Source organism: Ipomoea nil, unplaced genomic scaffold, assembly GCF_001879475.1.
Source record: "Ipomoea nil cultivar Tokyo-kokei standard unplaced genomic scaffold, Asagao_1.1 scaffold0684, whole genome shotgun sequence".
In the NCBI taxonomy this organism is placed as follows: domain Eukaryota; kingdom Viridiplantae; phylum Streptophyta; class Magnoliopsida; order Solanales; family Convolvulaceae; genus Ipomoea; species Ipomoea nil.
The window spans coordinates 1,794,110-1,808,099 of NW_017617112.1; the positions used below are offsets into that span (position 1 = coordinate 1,794,110).

The 13,990-nt window shown below is 35.6% G+C and overlaps 1 protein-coding gene across 5 annotated transcripts in view; it reads left to right on the forward strand.

The window, feature by feature from the left end:
• Nucleotides 1-227: 227 nt before the first annotated feature.
• The window catches only part of LOC109175159 (putative late blight resistance protein homolog R1A-3), a 49,468-nt gene continuing 35,705 nt past the window's right edge, over nt 228-13,990 (forward strand). Inside the window, exons 1-3 of one of the 5 annotated variants that reach the window (XM_019324412.1) lie at nt 228-306; nt 9,594-10,304; nt 10,470-11,344. In XM_019324412.1, coding sequence (XP_019179957.1) covers nt 10,163-10,304; nt 10,470-11,344 — 1,017 coding nt within the window. In that variant the 5' untranslated portion in view covers nt 228-306; nt 9,594-10,162. Of the gene's footprint in view, nt 307-1,353; nt 1,366-5,214; nt 5,304-6,304; nt 6,588-9,455; nt 10,305-10,469; nt 11,786-11,904; nt 12,150-13,990 lie in introns of those variants that run through there. The other 4 variants (XR_002053251.1, XM_019324414.1, XR_002053253.1 and 1 more) reach the window with 4 other exon arrangements.

Below are 13,990 nucleotides of genomic sequence, written 5' to 3' on the forward strand. Positions count from 1 at the left end.
GTGCTGAAGCAATTAAATACTTAGAAACAAAGCTCAGAGATGTAGCTTTCAGAGTAGAAGATGAAATTGAACTCCATGTGGTAGATCTTTATAAAGCATTGGAAGCTGATCCCTATCTCTCTTTGGAAGATCTCTTTAAAGAAGCTGACGAGGAAATGGGACAAGGGGACACTGAAGACAAACAAACCCAGCATTCTCATAGACTTAGTCATGTATTGCAACAAGCAATAGAAGACATTGATGCCATTAAAGAAGAGCTGGAGAAAGTCATGATGGAGTACAAGCATGTCGTAGCTGTGCAAGAAAGTCATGAACTTGTCAAGATGGACGGTTCGGGTTCCTCCAATCATGCTTCACACACTGAGGGCATAATGGTCGGAAAAAACAATGAGTTGGACACTATAATGAAGATGCTAATACAACATCCATCTAAACAACGAGAAGTTGTCTCAATTCAAGGTATGGGAGGAATCGGCAAGACAACTTTAGCTAGACGAGTTTATGAAAATCCATCTATTGTCTCCCACTTTGACAAGCAAATATGGGTTGTTGTATCACAACATCAGAATAAGAGGCAAATGCTCTTAGATCTTCTTGGTTCTAAAGACAATCTAAAAAACAGCAGTGATGAGGACCTAGCATTACAGCTATACCAAAGTTTGAAGTGTCAAAGGTACTTGGTAGTGATGGATGATGTATGGAGCATAGAGTCATGGAATGATGTTAAATCTTGCTTTCCAGATGATATAAATGGGAGTCGAGTATTGTTGACTACTCGCGTTGCAGAGGTGGCTACTTGTTTTGGCTCTAACAATTACTTCTCCCATCAAATGCAGTTCTTAAATCAAAGTGAAAGTTGGGATTTATTTCATAAAAAGACATGCAAATCTCATGGTGTTGAATTTGAGACAATTGGGAGACCTATTGTTGAGAAGTGTAAAGGACTGCCGTTGGCAATTGTTGTGATAGCAGGTTTATTTTCAAAACTCAATACACTAGATGAGTGGAAGAATACTGCTAATGCTCTAATAAGTTTTTCAACTTCAACTCTAGATGATGAAGAATGTTGGAGAATTCTGTCATTGAGTTATAGTCACCTGCCCCATAATTTGAAAGCCTGTTTTTTATATTTTGGATTTTTTCCAGAAGATTATAAGATCGATGATAGCGACCTTGCAAGGTTATGGGCTGCGGAAGGACTTGTAAAGGCATTCAAGAATGAGAGTTTTGAATCGGTGGCTGAAAGGTACATAAATGAACTTATGGATAGAAATTTAATTCTTGTAAGCGAAAGAAGTAGTTGTGGGAGAAAAATTAAGAAGTTTAGAGTACATGATTTATTGCATGCCTTTTGTGTAAGAGAAGGTCAGAAGCAGAGTCTTTTGCATGTTGCGGATGAAAGTGGTTGCAATTTCCCAGAGAAAGGTGTCCGTTGGATAAGAATCCAACGGGTGTCATTTGAAGATTATGAAATCTCTGCGTTACATTCTCTGTCAAAACACTGCCGCTCCATCTTTTATTTGGCCAATCATTCAATAAATTTGGAATTTTTCAGCCTATTGAGGGTACTCTGTGTTACTGAATTCCATTCGGCGACTGTTCATATTCATTTGAGATACCTATTTACATCATGGTCACCTAATCCTTATAATTCTTCATTACTCTCCAACGCTTGGAATCTTCAAACATATATTGCTGAGCAGGAAGATATGAAATTGAACCATTTAAAGTCTCCACAACTACAGTATATTGACTGTGAAAATTTTTATGGAGCTTTTCCGAAATCTGTTCATCAAAAGTTGCAGGTCATTTATAGATTGCAGGCTAGTCAATGCGACCAAGAGTCCTTAACAAAAGTTCCATACCTAAAGAAGGTAACTATTGTTATAGGCAACCCCAATGATTGCATTAAGAACATTGTCTGTTTACAGCAGCTTGAGAGTTTGTCTCTTTTTGTTGGTCCATTGAACCTTGAAATTCCGGATATGATGGCTCAAATCATTAACAATATACTTCTCTTGAAAAACATTAGGAAGCTGAAGTTTGATTATTTGAAATGTGAGTGGAAGGCAATTAATGTTTTGAGCAAGTTACCAAGGATTGAGGTGCTCAAGTTATGGTATTCTGACCTTGGCAAAAAGTGGGAACTACCAGAGAATGTGAAATTCTGCCACTTAATTTGTTTGGAAATTCAGTCTGAAATTTTCAAGCATTGGGAAGCTGGTGCTGATAATTTTCCAAAACTTGAGCGCCTATTCCTTTATGGATGCTCTGAATTGAGAGAGATCCCGAATAGCTTTGCAGAAATTTCAACATTGAACTTAATCCATTTAGAGCGGTGTCATCCTTCTATAGTGATGTCAGCCAAGCAAATTCAGGCTGAACAACATGACTATAGAAACGAGAATATGGTTGTCATTGAGATAGACACAAGAAAGGTCTCTCGATCAATCTCCATTTCTTTTTCTCAATTGCTTTATATTTCACTCTCCTTTAATTTTTCTCCCAACTTCATTTAGTTTCATCACTTGTTTTCTAGCTTGAATAGGGTATATATTACTATATTAAATTACTGTCTTGTATCTGCTTCTAGGAATGAACAATATAATCTGCTGGATTTAAGGCTTGCTAGACATATGGATTTAAGAATTTTAGATTTTTTGTTATAAGTATTACAATATTTATCATCAGTAACAATCAATTTTATTCTAAATAGTATCACAGTTTCACATATAGTCCCGCCTTCTTTTTGCCTACTTGAAGGGAGGAACCTTGCTACTCGAGCAATACATCGATTCTATATCTTTTCAATTAACTTTGGAATCAAGAATGAAAACTAGTAAATTATAGACACTGATTCTTAGTTTTGACATTTTGGGTTGCTGAGATGAAACTGATACAAGGAAAATATGGTCCTTTAAATGCTCAAGTCCTCTCTGGCTCTTTTCAATCATTAATTAAATATTTTGATTGATTTATTTATTGGTTGATGGTATTATGGCAGGCTATAGCAACACAAAACAAGGAACAAGCTCGCCAAATATTACATAAAATTCCTAACTTACCTTATAAATACCATTCCCACCCCCAGAATTTCCTGCAAGATTCCTTGCACACAACTCATCATCATCTTCATCTTCATCATCATAGCTACTTTACCTTAGCTTCATCATCTGTTTTAACGTCTCCATCCAAACACAAAATCATGGCACCAACGTTTCTCTTTGTCTTCTTCTTCATCTTCATCGTCATCATCATTAATGCCATTGGAAAGTTCAGAGGGTGGCATCTCTAAGACTTCTCTCTAATAAATTCCTCTGTGTCATCTAATTCTTTATGATGGAAGTGCTGCTTTCAAGAATGAAAATTGCTGTTATTCTCTATGTGATTTCTGTATTGCTAAATGCAATTATTGTCCAGGGATACATTTTGAATCCTTTATGCAACCAATAAAAAGCCTTTACTCATCATTTGTTTATGACTAAGAGTTGATCCCATTAGCACTGAAATAGAAATGACCGTGGGAGTCCAATAACTGTACTAAATATATGCCTGAACTCTTGAATGATTTAACTGATTTACTGATTTATCATTCACAATCCAAGTTGTAAAAGTAGTTTCTATGCATTATTATGGAGTTTCATCTTTTGTATTATTTGTTGTCAAATGCCTTTCTGGAATCTTAATTTGTACTATTTAAAGCATATGTATGATTTTCAAGAAGTGCTATGATCTTTTTGCCTTGTCTTTTTAGCTTTTGGCCCCTAATAGGCTAATAGTGTCATTAAGATTTGCACTACAAACTTTTGATTGTCTATGTTTTTTCTCGTCAGGCTAGTTACGGATTCTGTGAATACAAGGATGAAGAAACTGCCCTGAGTGCTCTCCAGGGATATGAGATCAATGGTCGCCAATTAAGAGTTGATTTTGCTGAGAATGATAAAAATGCTGACAAGAATCGTGAACAAGTAAGATGTTTGGATGTCTAAAATAGATTTAACTCAATTATTTTCTTGACACTGGTTTCTAGTGGGCATTGTTCCTCTGTAATGATCTCTTTATGCTCTGCTTATTTGAATTTAAAAGTTTATTTAAAAATTTTGGAGCTTTATATTTTATGACACTCTAGGGTTGGCTATTAATATAGTAGTTGAGTAATGGTTCTACTACTGGAAGTCTGGAAATAGAGTAATTGAATCCTACCACGCATAGAATTATAGAGTGACTGTTTTTTTGCTTTGTTAGTTGATGAATTTGTATCAATCCCAATTCCCACAATATTCATGATGTCCAAAATGTAGGCAAGAATGTGGGATCTGCAAAACAAGGCTTTTAGCAATTTTGGGCCTTAGATCATCTTAAAAGCAAAGAATGAAAACTATCCCTAATCATTGTAGGAAAATAGTATAGATTCCTTCTATGTCTTGACTTTTGCCATTTTGCTAAGTCTTGATGAATTTGTGAAAATTTGAAGGTGAAAACTCCTGTCTCAGATTCCCCAACTATAAAAGAACTCATTCTTGAGTTCAAGGAATCATTACTCATCATCTTTTTAATAAATATTTGGAGTATAAAGAAATCTTCATGGTCTTCTTAAGTGCTAATAGAACCAATTCAATCTTCCCTAACTTTGGTGGTTTGTGTTTACTTGATTAAACATTTAAACCAACTGATTCCTTAAGTCATGCATATTTATTCAACTCCAATAAAATATACTTTCTCATAATTGTGCAAATCCACATCAAAATCATTATTAGGATTTAGGGTTCTCTTCTCTAATTACGCTTCTATCATCAACTGCTCAATTATCTCCATTTTACAAAATCAATCATCTCTTGGAACATCTTTAGAATAACTCATGTGAACCTCCAACATGCTATTTTCAAAATTGTGTTAATGAACATCCAGAACTGTTTGTTTTAATTCTTCTAAAATATCACCAATGAATCTCACTTTCTTCTCTTCATCTACAGCATAGCACATTCATTTCTAACTTGATCAATTAAAACTAAATCCTTACTGACAATGCTTCAAAATATTTCATTTGGAAATTGATCTGTATTATGGTGCCTTTAATTCCTTTCACAGTTGGTGATGTAAAAATGCTTCAAAATATTTCATTGAAGCTATTCGGCCACAGGGTAATTTGAGTGCTACCCTGGCCTGCCGATTCAAGTTGCCACTTCCACTTCCTCTTCTTTGAAGCAGGGCTTGATCCTTCTGCTAATTTGGCATATACTAGTCAACCTGCTGCACCAAATGCTGCATTCCAACCTTCACCAGCAACAGAAAAAGTTTTTCAGGTAACAATCTTAACCTGTCAGTGTATACATCAACTCGGAGATTGGGTAAATACTGTATTTTGAAATTGCTATACGAACTGGTTTAGCTTAACATTCTTTGGCCCTGTTTGGTAAAATAGTTAGCGTATTAGTCAATTTTGACTTATTTGACCACTATTAGTTGTTTGACTTGGTTAAACAATCAACATGAGTGCTTGATTAATTAGCTTTTTGTAACACAACTTTTTGCTCCAAAATGCTAAAATTCCTTTTTGAGAAAGTCATTGTTTGTAATTAGCTAACAGCTAACATCCAATTTACCAAACACTTTTCTACAATCAACTAGTTAAACTTACTTACCAAATCAGTTATCAATTAACAGCCATTTACGAAACACCCTTATGCATTTATCAAATACATGTATTTATGTGAGTAATTGTAGTATCAATGTGGTGGTAGCTCCTTGGTACCTTTTAATGGAACTCTTAAAAAAACATAAGTAGAACCGTTTTAGGGTAACATTCTTTATTGATTAAGCCCTAAGGTAATGCATTTATCTGTGCAACTACTATGTTATTAACTGGAGTTCATTGGAATGTTGATATTTTTAGTTGTGCCAATTTCATACTTATTCATAATGGAAAATGCATTTTTCCCCTCCTGATGTGCGTGCCTTATATTATGACTCAAATCCTTAAAATGACATGAGAGCTGAGGTTGAGCTAACACCTGGTGACCTGGGGATGTAATGTTGTATCCTTAATTATGGGTATGAGGGGATTATGGGAATTTAATGTTCATATGAGAAGTAATTTGAGACAGAATATGCAAAATAATAAAGATGCCTACGTAACTTGAATAGTTTTTTTTTTTTTTTTTTTTTGATAATTTGCTTTTACAACAGTATGCACGTTTCATGCTTGAAATTTTGGTCTTCACGGAGTTTTCAGTTCTTTTGGATTTTTTATTCTTTTTGACAATATGTGGTAGATGTTTTTTATTAATCTTTTTTTTTTTAACAGCCAAGCTCTTCGGCATTGTCTACTCCTCTGGAGAACATTATTAAGGGTCGTCTTGAAATCCAGATTGTTGCTAACAATTCTGCTTGGGTCAATAAAACAATTCCCACGTCAGGTTTGGCAGAGAGAGCTAGAGCCCCAAATGATAGTATAGATGCAATGAATCATCACCCATCAAAGTTACGTTGTCAAAACTAAATGATGGAAGGAGTTCCTATTTAGCTTATCTGGAAATCAAATTTCCGGAACAAAAGAGGCTTCTAGTTCTGAGAAGCATGCTCTTCAGGTAAGCTTTAACAAACATTCCTGTATTGCATCCATCTTAAGAACGGCAGAGGCTTCTAGTTCTGAGAAGCATGCTCTTCAGGTAAGCTTTAACAAACATTCCTGTATTGCATCCATCTTAAGAACTGCTGTTATTATTATTATTGCTAGTGTTTTATATCCCATCAAATGCAAGTGAATTACTTATACGACTAGTGTATTATTTGTTGTGTTTCAAACAGTTTAGTATATTGTTCTTAAGGTCCCAGTGTATTATTTGTTGTGTTTCAAACAGTTTAGTATATTGTTCTTAAGGTCCCATTTGATTTCCTTTAAAATCCTGAATCAATTTTCATCCAAGACCTCTCTTTCACACCTGCAGATGTAGAGTTTGCCTTATTAAATGAGTACTATCTCAAGGTAACTTATATAATTTTTATTTATTTTCAATTTGTAACTACTTTGAAGTTAGTAAATTTAGTTTTCACTTTTCAATTAATAACTTAGGATTCCATTAATTAAAAGAATTCAATACCTAGCCAATTGTTTGATGGACTCCAACTTTTTTTTTTATTACAAAGGAAGGGGGATACTCATACAAATTACACCTACAATGAGGCTCAAAACCTAGACCTCCCACATAGGAGAGCAATCCAATACCAGTGAATCACAAGCCACTTGATATGGACTCCAACTTTGATAATCATGAAATAAATTTATCATATTTCTTTTACTTTATTAATTGGAAACAAATTTATCGAATTTCTTATATTGTATCTTAATATATATGTATTCGGAACGGATACATGTTACTCTTCAATTCTTATACAATATTTGTTCCTTTGAAACAAAATTACGTTACAGCTACACAAGTACATTATATTCCCAAATGATTGGCTGAGAGATACTATTGCAACTGTCTTCTACACACTTGAACTATTCCCAAATGTTTTGCACCGTTAATGTTGTTGGGTAATATGGTTGAAAATCCCAAAAATAATAATAATTCTACGGAAAGATTAATATTATTTGGGAAAACAGAAAATTGGGAAGGAAAAGGTTGAGTGTTTGGGTATAGGTTTAGCACGAGTTCGAACACAAGGTTCTTTTCCTTAAAACCTTATTTGCTACCTCCCACAAGTGCTAGGAGCGTTGTAGCCTAGGTTTCCCAGGATAAAACGTGCTACGATTCCTTGTTTAAGCACCTAAACAAGGAACCCGGCAAACAAAGCAAAGTAGAGAACACTAGTTGGTAAAGAAGAGAGTAGAAGCAGAGTTTTGGGAAGCTGAAAGCTACTGGAATTCCTTTCGTTTTTGTACTGTGTAAAATGCTACTGCTTCTACCTCTCTTTATATAGGGATGTTGGAGTGATAGCATTCAACATGGCCATTAAATTGGTGTTAAAACCAATTGTGTAATACCTGTAACGGTCACCACTAAGTAGGATTAAACTCAGAATTTAAAAATTGGAATTAAAACAGTATTAATTCCGTAACAGATGAGTTTAATCTTCTGCACTTTCGGGTTGCAGGTTCACACGGACCAGTCGTCGTGCCCGCAGGTGCCGGCGAGCTCGGGCTTGATATCAAGCCCGGGTTTCAGACCGTTGGGTTGCAGGTTCACACGGACCAGTCGTCGTGCCCGCTCAGACCGTTGGGTTGCAGGTTCACACGGACCAGTCGTCGTGCCCGCAGGTGCCGGCGAGCTCGGGCTTGATATCAAGCCTTTTTTATGTCCTCTAGTTGGATTTTGATTTGCACCCCCCCCCCCCCCCGCGCGCGCGCGAGAGAGCCTCTATGCTATACAATTCTACAAGCTTGAAAAGAGCTCATGTATATAAGGGGGGCAAATCTTGTTTCCAAACCAATGTGGGACAAAGTCCTACATTTTCCCTTCATTTCCCAACTTAAATGGGTCTACTTTGAGAATCAATATCTCATTCACCCATTATCCGTTTTGAGCGTACAATATATCAATCTCTTCGTCTTACTACGAAGAATCCGAATCCACTTTGACCCGACCCAAATCGGAAGTGGACCCCACTGATAATTGTACCACAAAATAGCCACTTAATATGCCATTTTAAGCTAATTTTCCCAACAAATGTAAGTTGTTGATTGGTAGTTTCTTACATATCACATAAATCTGGGAGATTATGATATAAATCCACTTATGAGAACAATTAAGATTGAACTCTTGCAAATTTTGAAGATCAAAACTTCCAAATCTAGAAGATAATACTGCACTGGGTCTCATTTTGTGGGACGAAACTAATTCAGTTCAAATTTACTCAGATCATTCTTCCGTCTCTATTTGATTGGTTGGTGAAAAAAAAAAAAAAAAAAAAAAACATTATGCCCTGGCCTACTTTTGAATTATTGCACCAAGTAGTGGAAACTTTAGAGCTGGAAAGCTAAAGGTTAAAAAAGCTGTCGGCAATGAATTATTGCACTCAGATCAGTGGCATTACCCAATTCCACCCATCGTGCTTTACTTCGATCTGCTAATCTGCACTCAAACAATCTGAGAAAAACTATTCTCATTTGATTTACATTACACCTATACTAACACAGATATATAGAGAGAAAAGAATGGCTTGTGTAGCTGTAAATTCTCTTATCACAACATTAGAGCTTGAGTTCTTGCAACCTCACCCTCGTCCAATCCTACAACAAATGGAACTCATCCCTTTTAATGAAGAGCTGATCCAATCTCTCCATGGAAAGCTTGGTTTTTTGATACAACTGTTTGACGAGAGCAGAATGGATGGTGTTGAAGCAATTAAAGAGTTGGAAACAAAGCTCAGAGATGTAGCTTTCGGAGTAGAAGATGAAATTGAACTCCATGTGGTAGATCTCTACAAAGAAGCTAACAAGAAAAATAGACGAGGGGACACTGAAGCCAAAAAAACCCAGCATTCTCATAGACTTAGTCATGTATTGCAACAAGCAATAGAAGACATTGATTCCATTAAAGAAGAGGTGGAGAAAGTCATGATGGAGTACAAGCATGTCATAGCTGCGCAAGGAAGGAAGACTACACTTGATGATGATGTTATTCCGAAATTTGATGATGAACTTGTCAAGATGGACAGTTCCGATTCCTCCAATCATGCTTCACAGACTAAGGACATAATGGTTGGGAAAAACAATGAGTTTGAGACTATAAGGAAGATGCTAATACAACATCCATCTAAACAACGAGAAGTTGTCTCAATTCAAGGTATGGGAGGAATTGGCAAGACAACGTTAGCTAGACGAGTTTATGAAGATCCATCTATTGGCTCCCACTTTGACAAGCAAATATGGGTTGTTGTATCACAACATCACAATAAGAGGCAAATGCTCTTAGATCTTGTTGCAGGTTCTAAAGACAATCTAAAAGACAACAGTGATGATGACCTAGCATTACGGCTCTACCAAAGTTTGAAGGGTCAAAGGTACTTGGTAGTGATGGATGATGTATGGAGCAGAGAGTCATGGAATGAAGTTAACTCTTGCTTTCCAGATGATATAAATGGGAGTTGAGTATTGTTGACTACTCGCGTTGCAGAGGTGGCTACTTGTATTGGCTCTAACAATTACTTTTCCCATCAAATGCAGTTTTTAGATCAAAGTGAAAGTTGGGAATTATTTCATAAAAAGGCATGCAAATCTCAGGGTGTTGAATTTGAGACAATTGGGAGACCAATTGTTGAGAAATGTAAAGGATTGCCTTTGGGAATTGTTGTGGTAGCAGGTTTATTTTCAAAACTAAATACACTACATGAGTGGAAGAAAACTGCTAATGCTCTAATAAGTTCTACTTCAACATCAACTCTAGATGACGAAGAATGTTGGACAATCCTCTCATTGAGTTATAGTCACTTGCCCCATAATTTGAAAGCTTGTTTTTTATATTTAGGAGTTTTTCCAGTAGATGAAGTGATCAATGCTAACAACCTTGCAAGGTTATGGGCTGCGGAAGGACTTGTAAAAGCATTCAAGAATGAGAGTTTTGAAGCGGTGGCTAAAAGGTACATAAATGAACTTATGGATAGAAACTTAATTCTTGTAAGCAAAAGAAGTTGTTGTGGAAGAAAAATTAAGGAGTTTAGAGTACATGATTTATTGCATGCCTTTTGTGTAAGAGAAGGTCAGAACCAAAGTCTTTTGCATGTTGTCGATGAAAGTGGTTGCAATTTCCCTCAGAAAGGTGTCCGTTGGATAAGAATTGAAAGGGTGTCATTTAAAGATTTTGACATCTGTGCACTACATTCTCTGTCAAAACACTGCCGGTCCATCTTTCATTTTGGGCGGTCGCCCACAGATTCAATAATTTTGGAAATTTTCAGCCAATTGAGGGTACTCTATGTTGCTGAATACCTTTCGCCAACTTCGACTGATGTTCATATTCATTTGAGATACCTATGGATAACCAGGCAATGTGATTCTTCTCATTCATTTTTCTCCAACGCTTGGAATCTTCAGACATATAGAGTGAATGAAGGTATAGAATTGAACCATTTGAAGTTTCCACAACTACAGTATATTAAGTGTCATGAACTTTATGGATCTTTTCCCAAATCTGTTCATCAAAACTTGCAGGTCATTAATAGATTGCGGGCTAGTAAATGTGACCAAGAGTCTTTAACAAAAGTTCCATACCTAAAGAAGGTATCTATTACTATAGACGACCCCAATGATTGCGTTAAGAACATTGACTGTTTACAGCAGCTCGAGAGTTTGTCTCTTCATTTTGATTCATGGAGCTATGGAATTCCGGATATGATGGCTCAAATAATTAACAATATTCTTCTCTTGAAAAACATTAGGAAGCTGACGTTTGATTATATGACATGTGAGTGGAAGGTAATTAATGTTTTGAGCAAGTTACCAAAGCTTGAGGTGCTCAAGTTAATGGTTTGTGACCTTGGCAAAAAGTGGGAAGTACCAGAGAATGTGAAATTCTGCCACTTAATTTGTTTGAAAATTTCGTTTGGTAGTCTCAAGCATTGGGAAGTTGGTGCTGATAATTTTCCAAAACTTGAGCGCCTATTCCTTCAAAGTTGCTATTCATTGAGAGAGATCCCGAATAGCTTTGCAGAAATTCCAACATTGAACTTAATCCAATTACAGTGGTGTCTTCCTTCTGCAGTGATGTCAGCCAAGCAAATTCAGGCTGAACAGCATGAATATGGAAATGAGAATATGATTGTCATTGAGGAAAACACAATACAGGTCTCTCTATCAATCTCCATTTCTTTTTCTCAATTGTTTTTTATTTCACTCTGATCTCCTTTAATTTTTCTTTATTTAGTTTCATCACATCCTAATTTGTTTTCATTCATTCATGACAGCCTAACCCTGAAGATGAAGTCGAGTCTGATGAAGATTTGGAGTAGATGATGCAAAGCTATAGCAAAGAAACTAAGGGTGTGGGAAGAGCAGATGGTTGTTAGTTGTGGCTGTTTTTGGTGTTTGAAATGGTTTGTGGTTCACATACAGCTTCTTCAGCTGCAAATTTGAATAGGGTATACATTACTATATTACTGTCTTGTATTGGCTGCTTCTAGGAATGAACAATATAATCTGCTGGATTTAAGGCTTGCTAGATGGATTTAAGAAATGTAAAAATATTTTGATCTGATCAACAATATTATTCTCTTTAACTTCAACGTTGCTGCATTAGCTTGGTGTTCTTGATCTAATATTTATAACCAAAGCTACCCTCCCCTCTAAAATTTTCTCTTATAATCTTCCCTCCTTACATGACATTTTCTAATTGGGTAATTAATTAACTTTCTTTTTAACTAATGGTGTGGGGCAAAAGCTTGTGTGGAACCGTCTCACAGATTCTTATCCGTGATATGAGTTGAGCTATAGACAACCGGGTGAGATGCTCAATGAAGGCACACTTTGTACGTACAATCCTCAAATAAAAAAAAAAAAAATCTAAAAAGAGTTGAATGATTCATGACAGCCTGAGACTAAGGAAGATGATGAGTTTGGTGCAGTTGAAGAGTAGAGGATGCAAAGCTTGAGCAATGATCATAAAAGACTCTAATCTAAAGTACTGCATATTTAGAGTACTTACTGTCTATATATATATATATATATATATATATATATATATATATATATCCTTGAGGCAAGCATGTGCAGAACTGTTGAATTTGAAGCAATGAATGAACAAAGAGGCATTGCATTTGGGCCTTTAATTTGAATTCGATCTTCCAATATATATGTATGTAATTGTACTATCAGTTCTTGAATCTTCATGTGTACTGTCATATTCATATTTCAGCAAATGTTGAACTTGGAATACTTTGAGCCTTCAAAATCTGCTCTCTACTACTTACTCAATATTTATTTGTCAACTTTATTTTCTTAAACTGCGGTTACTACGGCAAATTATGCTATGCGCACGTGCGCACCTTGCAAGGTGCGCATGGCGCACGGCGCTAAAACGGCGTCATTTTCACTGAAAACGACGTCGTTTTAACTAAAAAAAAAATATTTGTTCGAAACGCCGTTAACGGCGTTAACGGCATATTCGTTATGAAATTATGAATATACAGTTATGACATTATGAATGTACAGTTATAGAATTATGAATGTACATTTATGGAATTATGAACTTACAATTATGAACATAGAGCTTCGAAAATTATGAATGTTCGGTATGGAATTATGAATATATAGTATGGAATTATGAATGTACAGTTATGAAATTATGAATGTACAGTTATGAAATTATGAACGTACAGTTATGAAATTATGAACATAGAACTCTGACATTATGAACATAGAGCTTCGAAAATTATGAATTTACAGTTATTGAATTATGAATGTACAATTACGGAATTATGAATGTACAGTTATGAAATTATGAATGTACAGTTATGAAATTATGAACACAAAGCTGTGAATATATGCTCCTATAACGAACCGGTCTGAAAATAAAATTTATAAAATAAAATAAAAAAAAAAAAAAAAAAAAAAAAGAGGAAGATAACGTTACCGTGCCCATGATGCACGCTGGGCACGATTCCACAGCATAACGTCTCGGTTACTACTGGACTTAAACACATATGTAATTATCTTCATCTCATCTTGTTTTGTTTAACATTTTTCTTGCTATGGGAAACCGCAGACAGTTAAATGAAGCACTGGGAAACCGCAGCTGCAAAAAAAAAAAAACAAAAAACAAAAAACAAAAAAAAACAAAAAAAAAAAAAACAAAAGGTGACTTTACTTTGAAGCTATTAAAGCAGTGAGAAGCATACATCTGTGTAGCTCTCTCTCTTTCTGTGTAGCTCTAGGGTTAGTCAACCACACCTTAAATACAAGTTGGTTCTAAACTGATATGGTATGCCAATATTTAGTTTCCTAAAATATGGGATACTCAATCACACAGAATATTCTATAACACTCCCCCTCAAG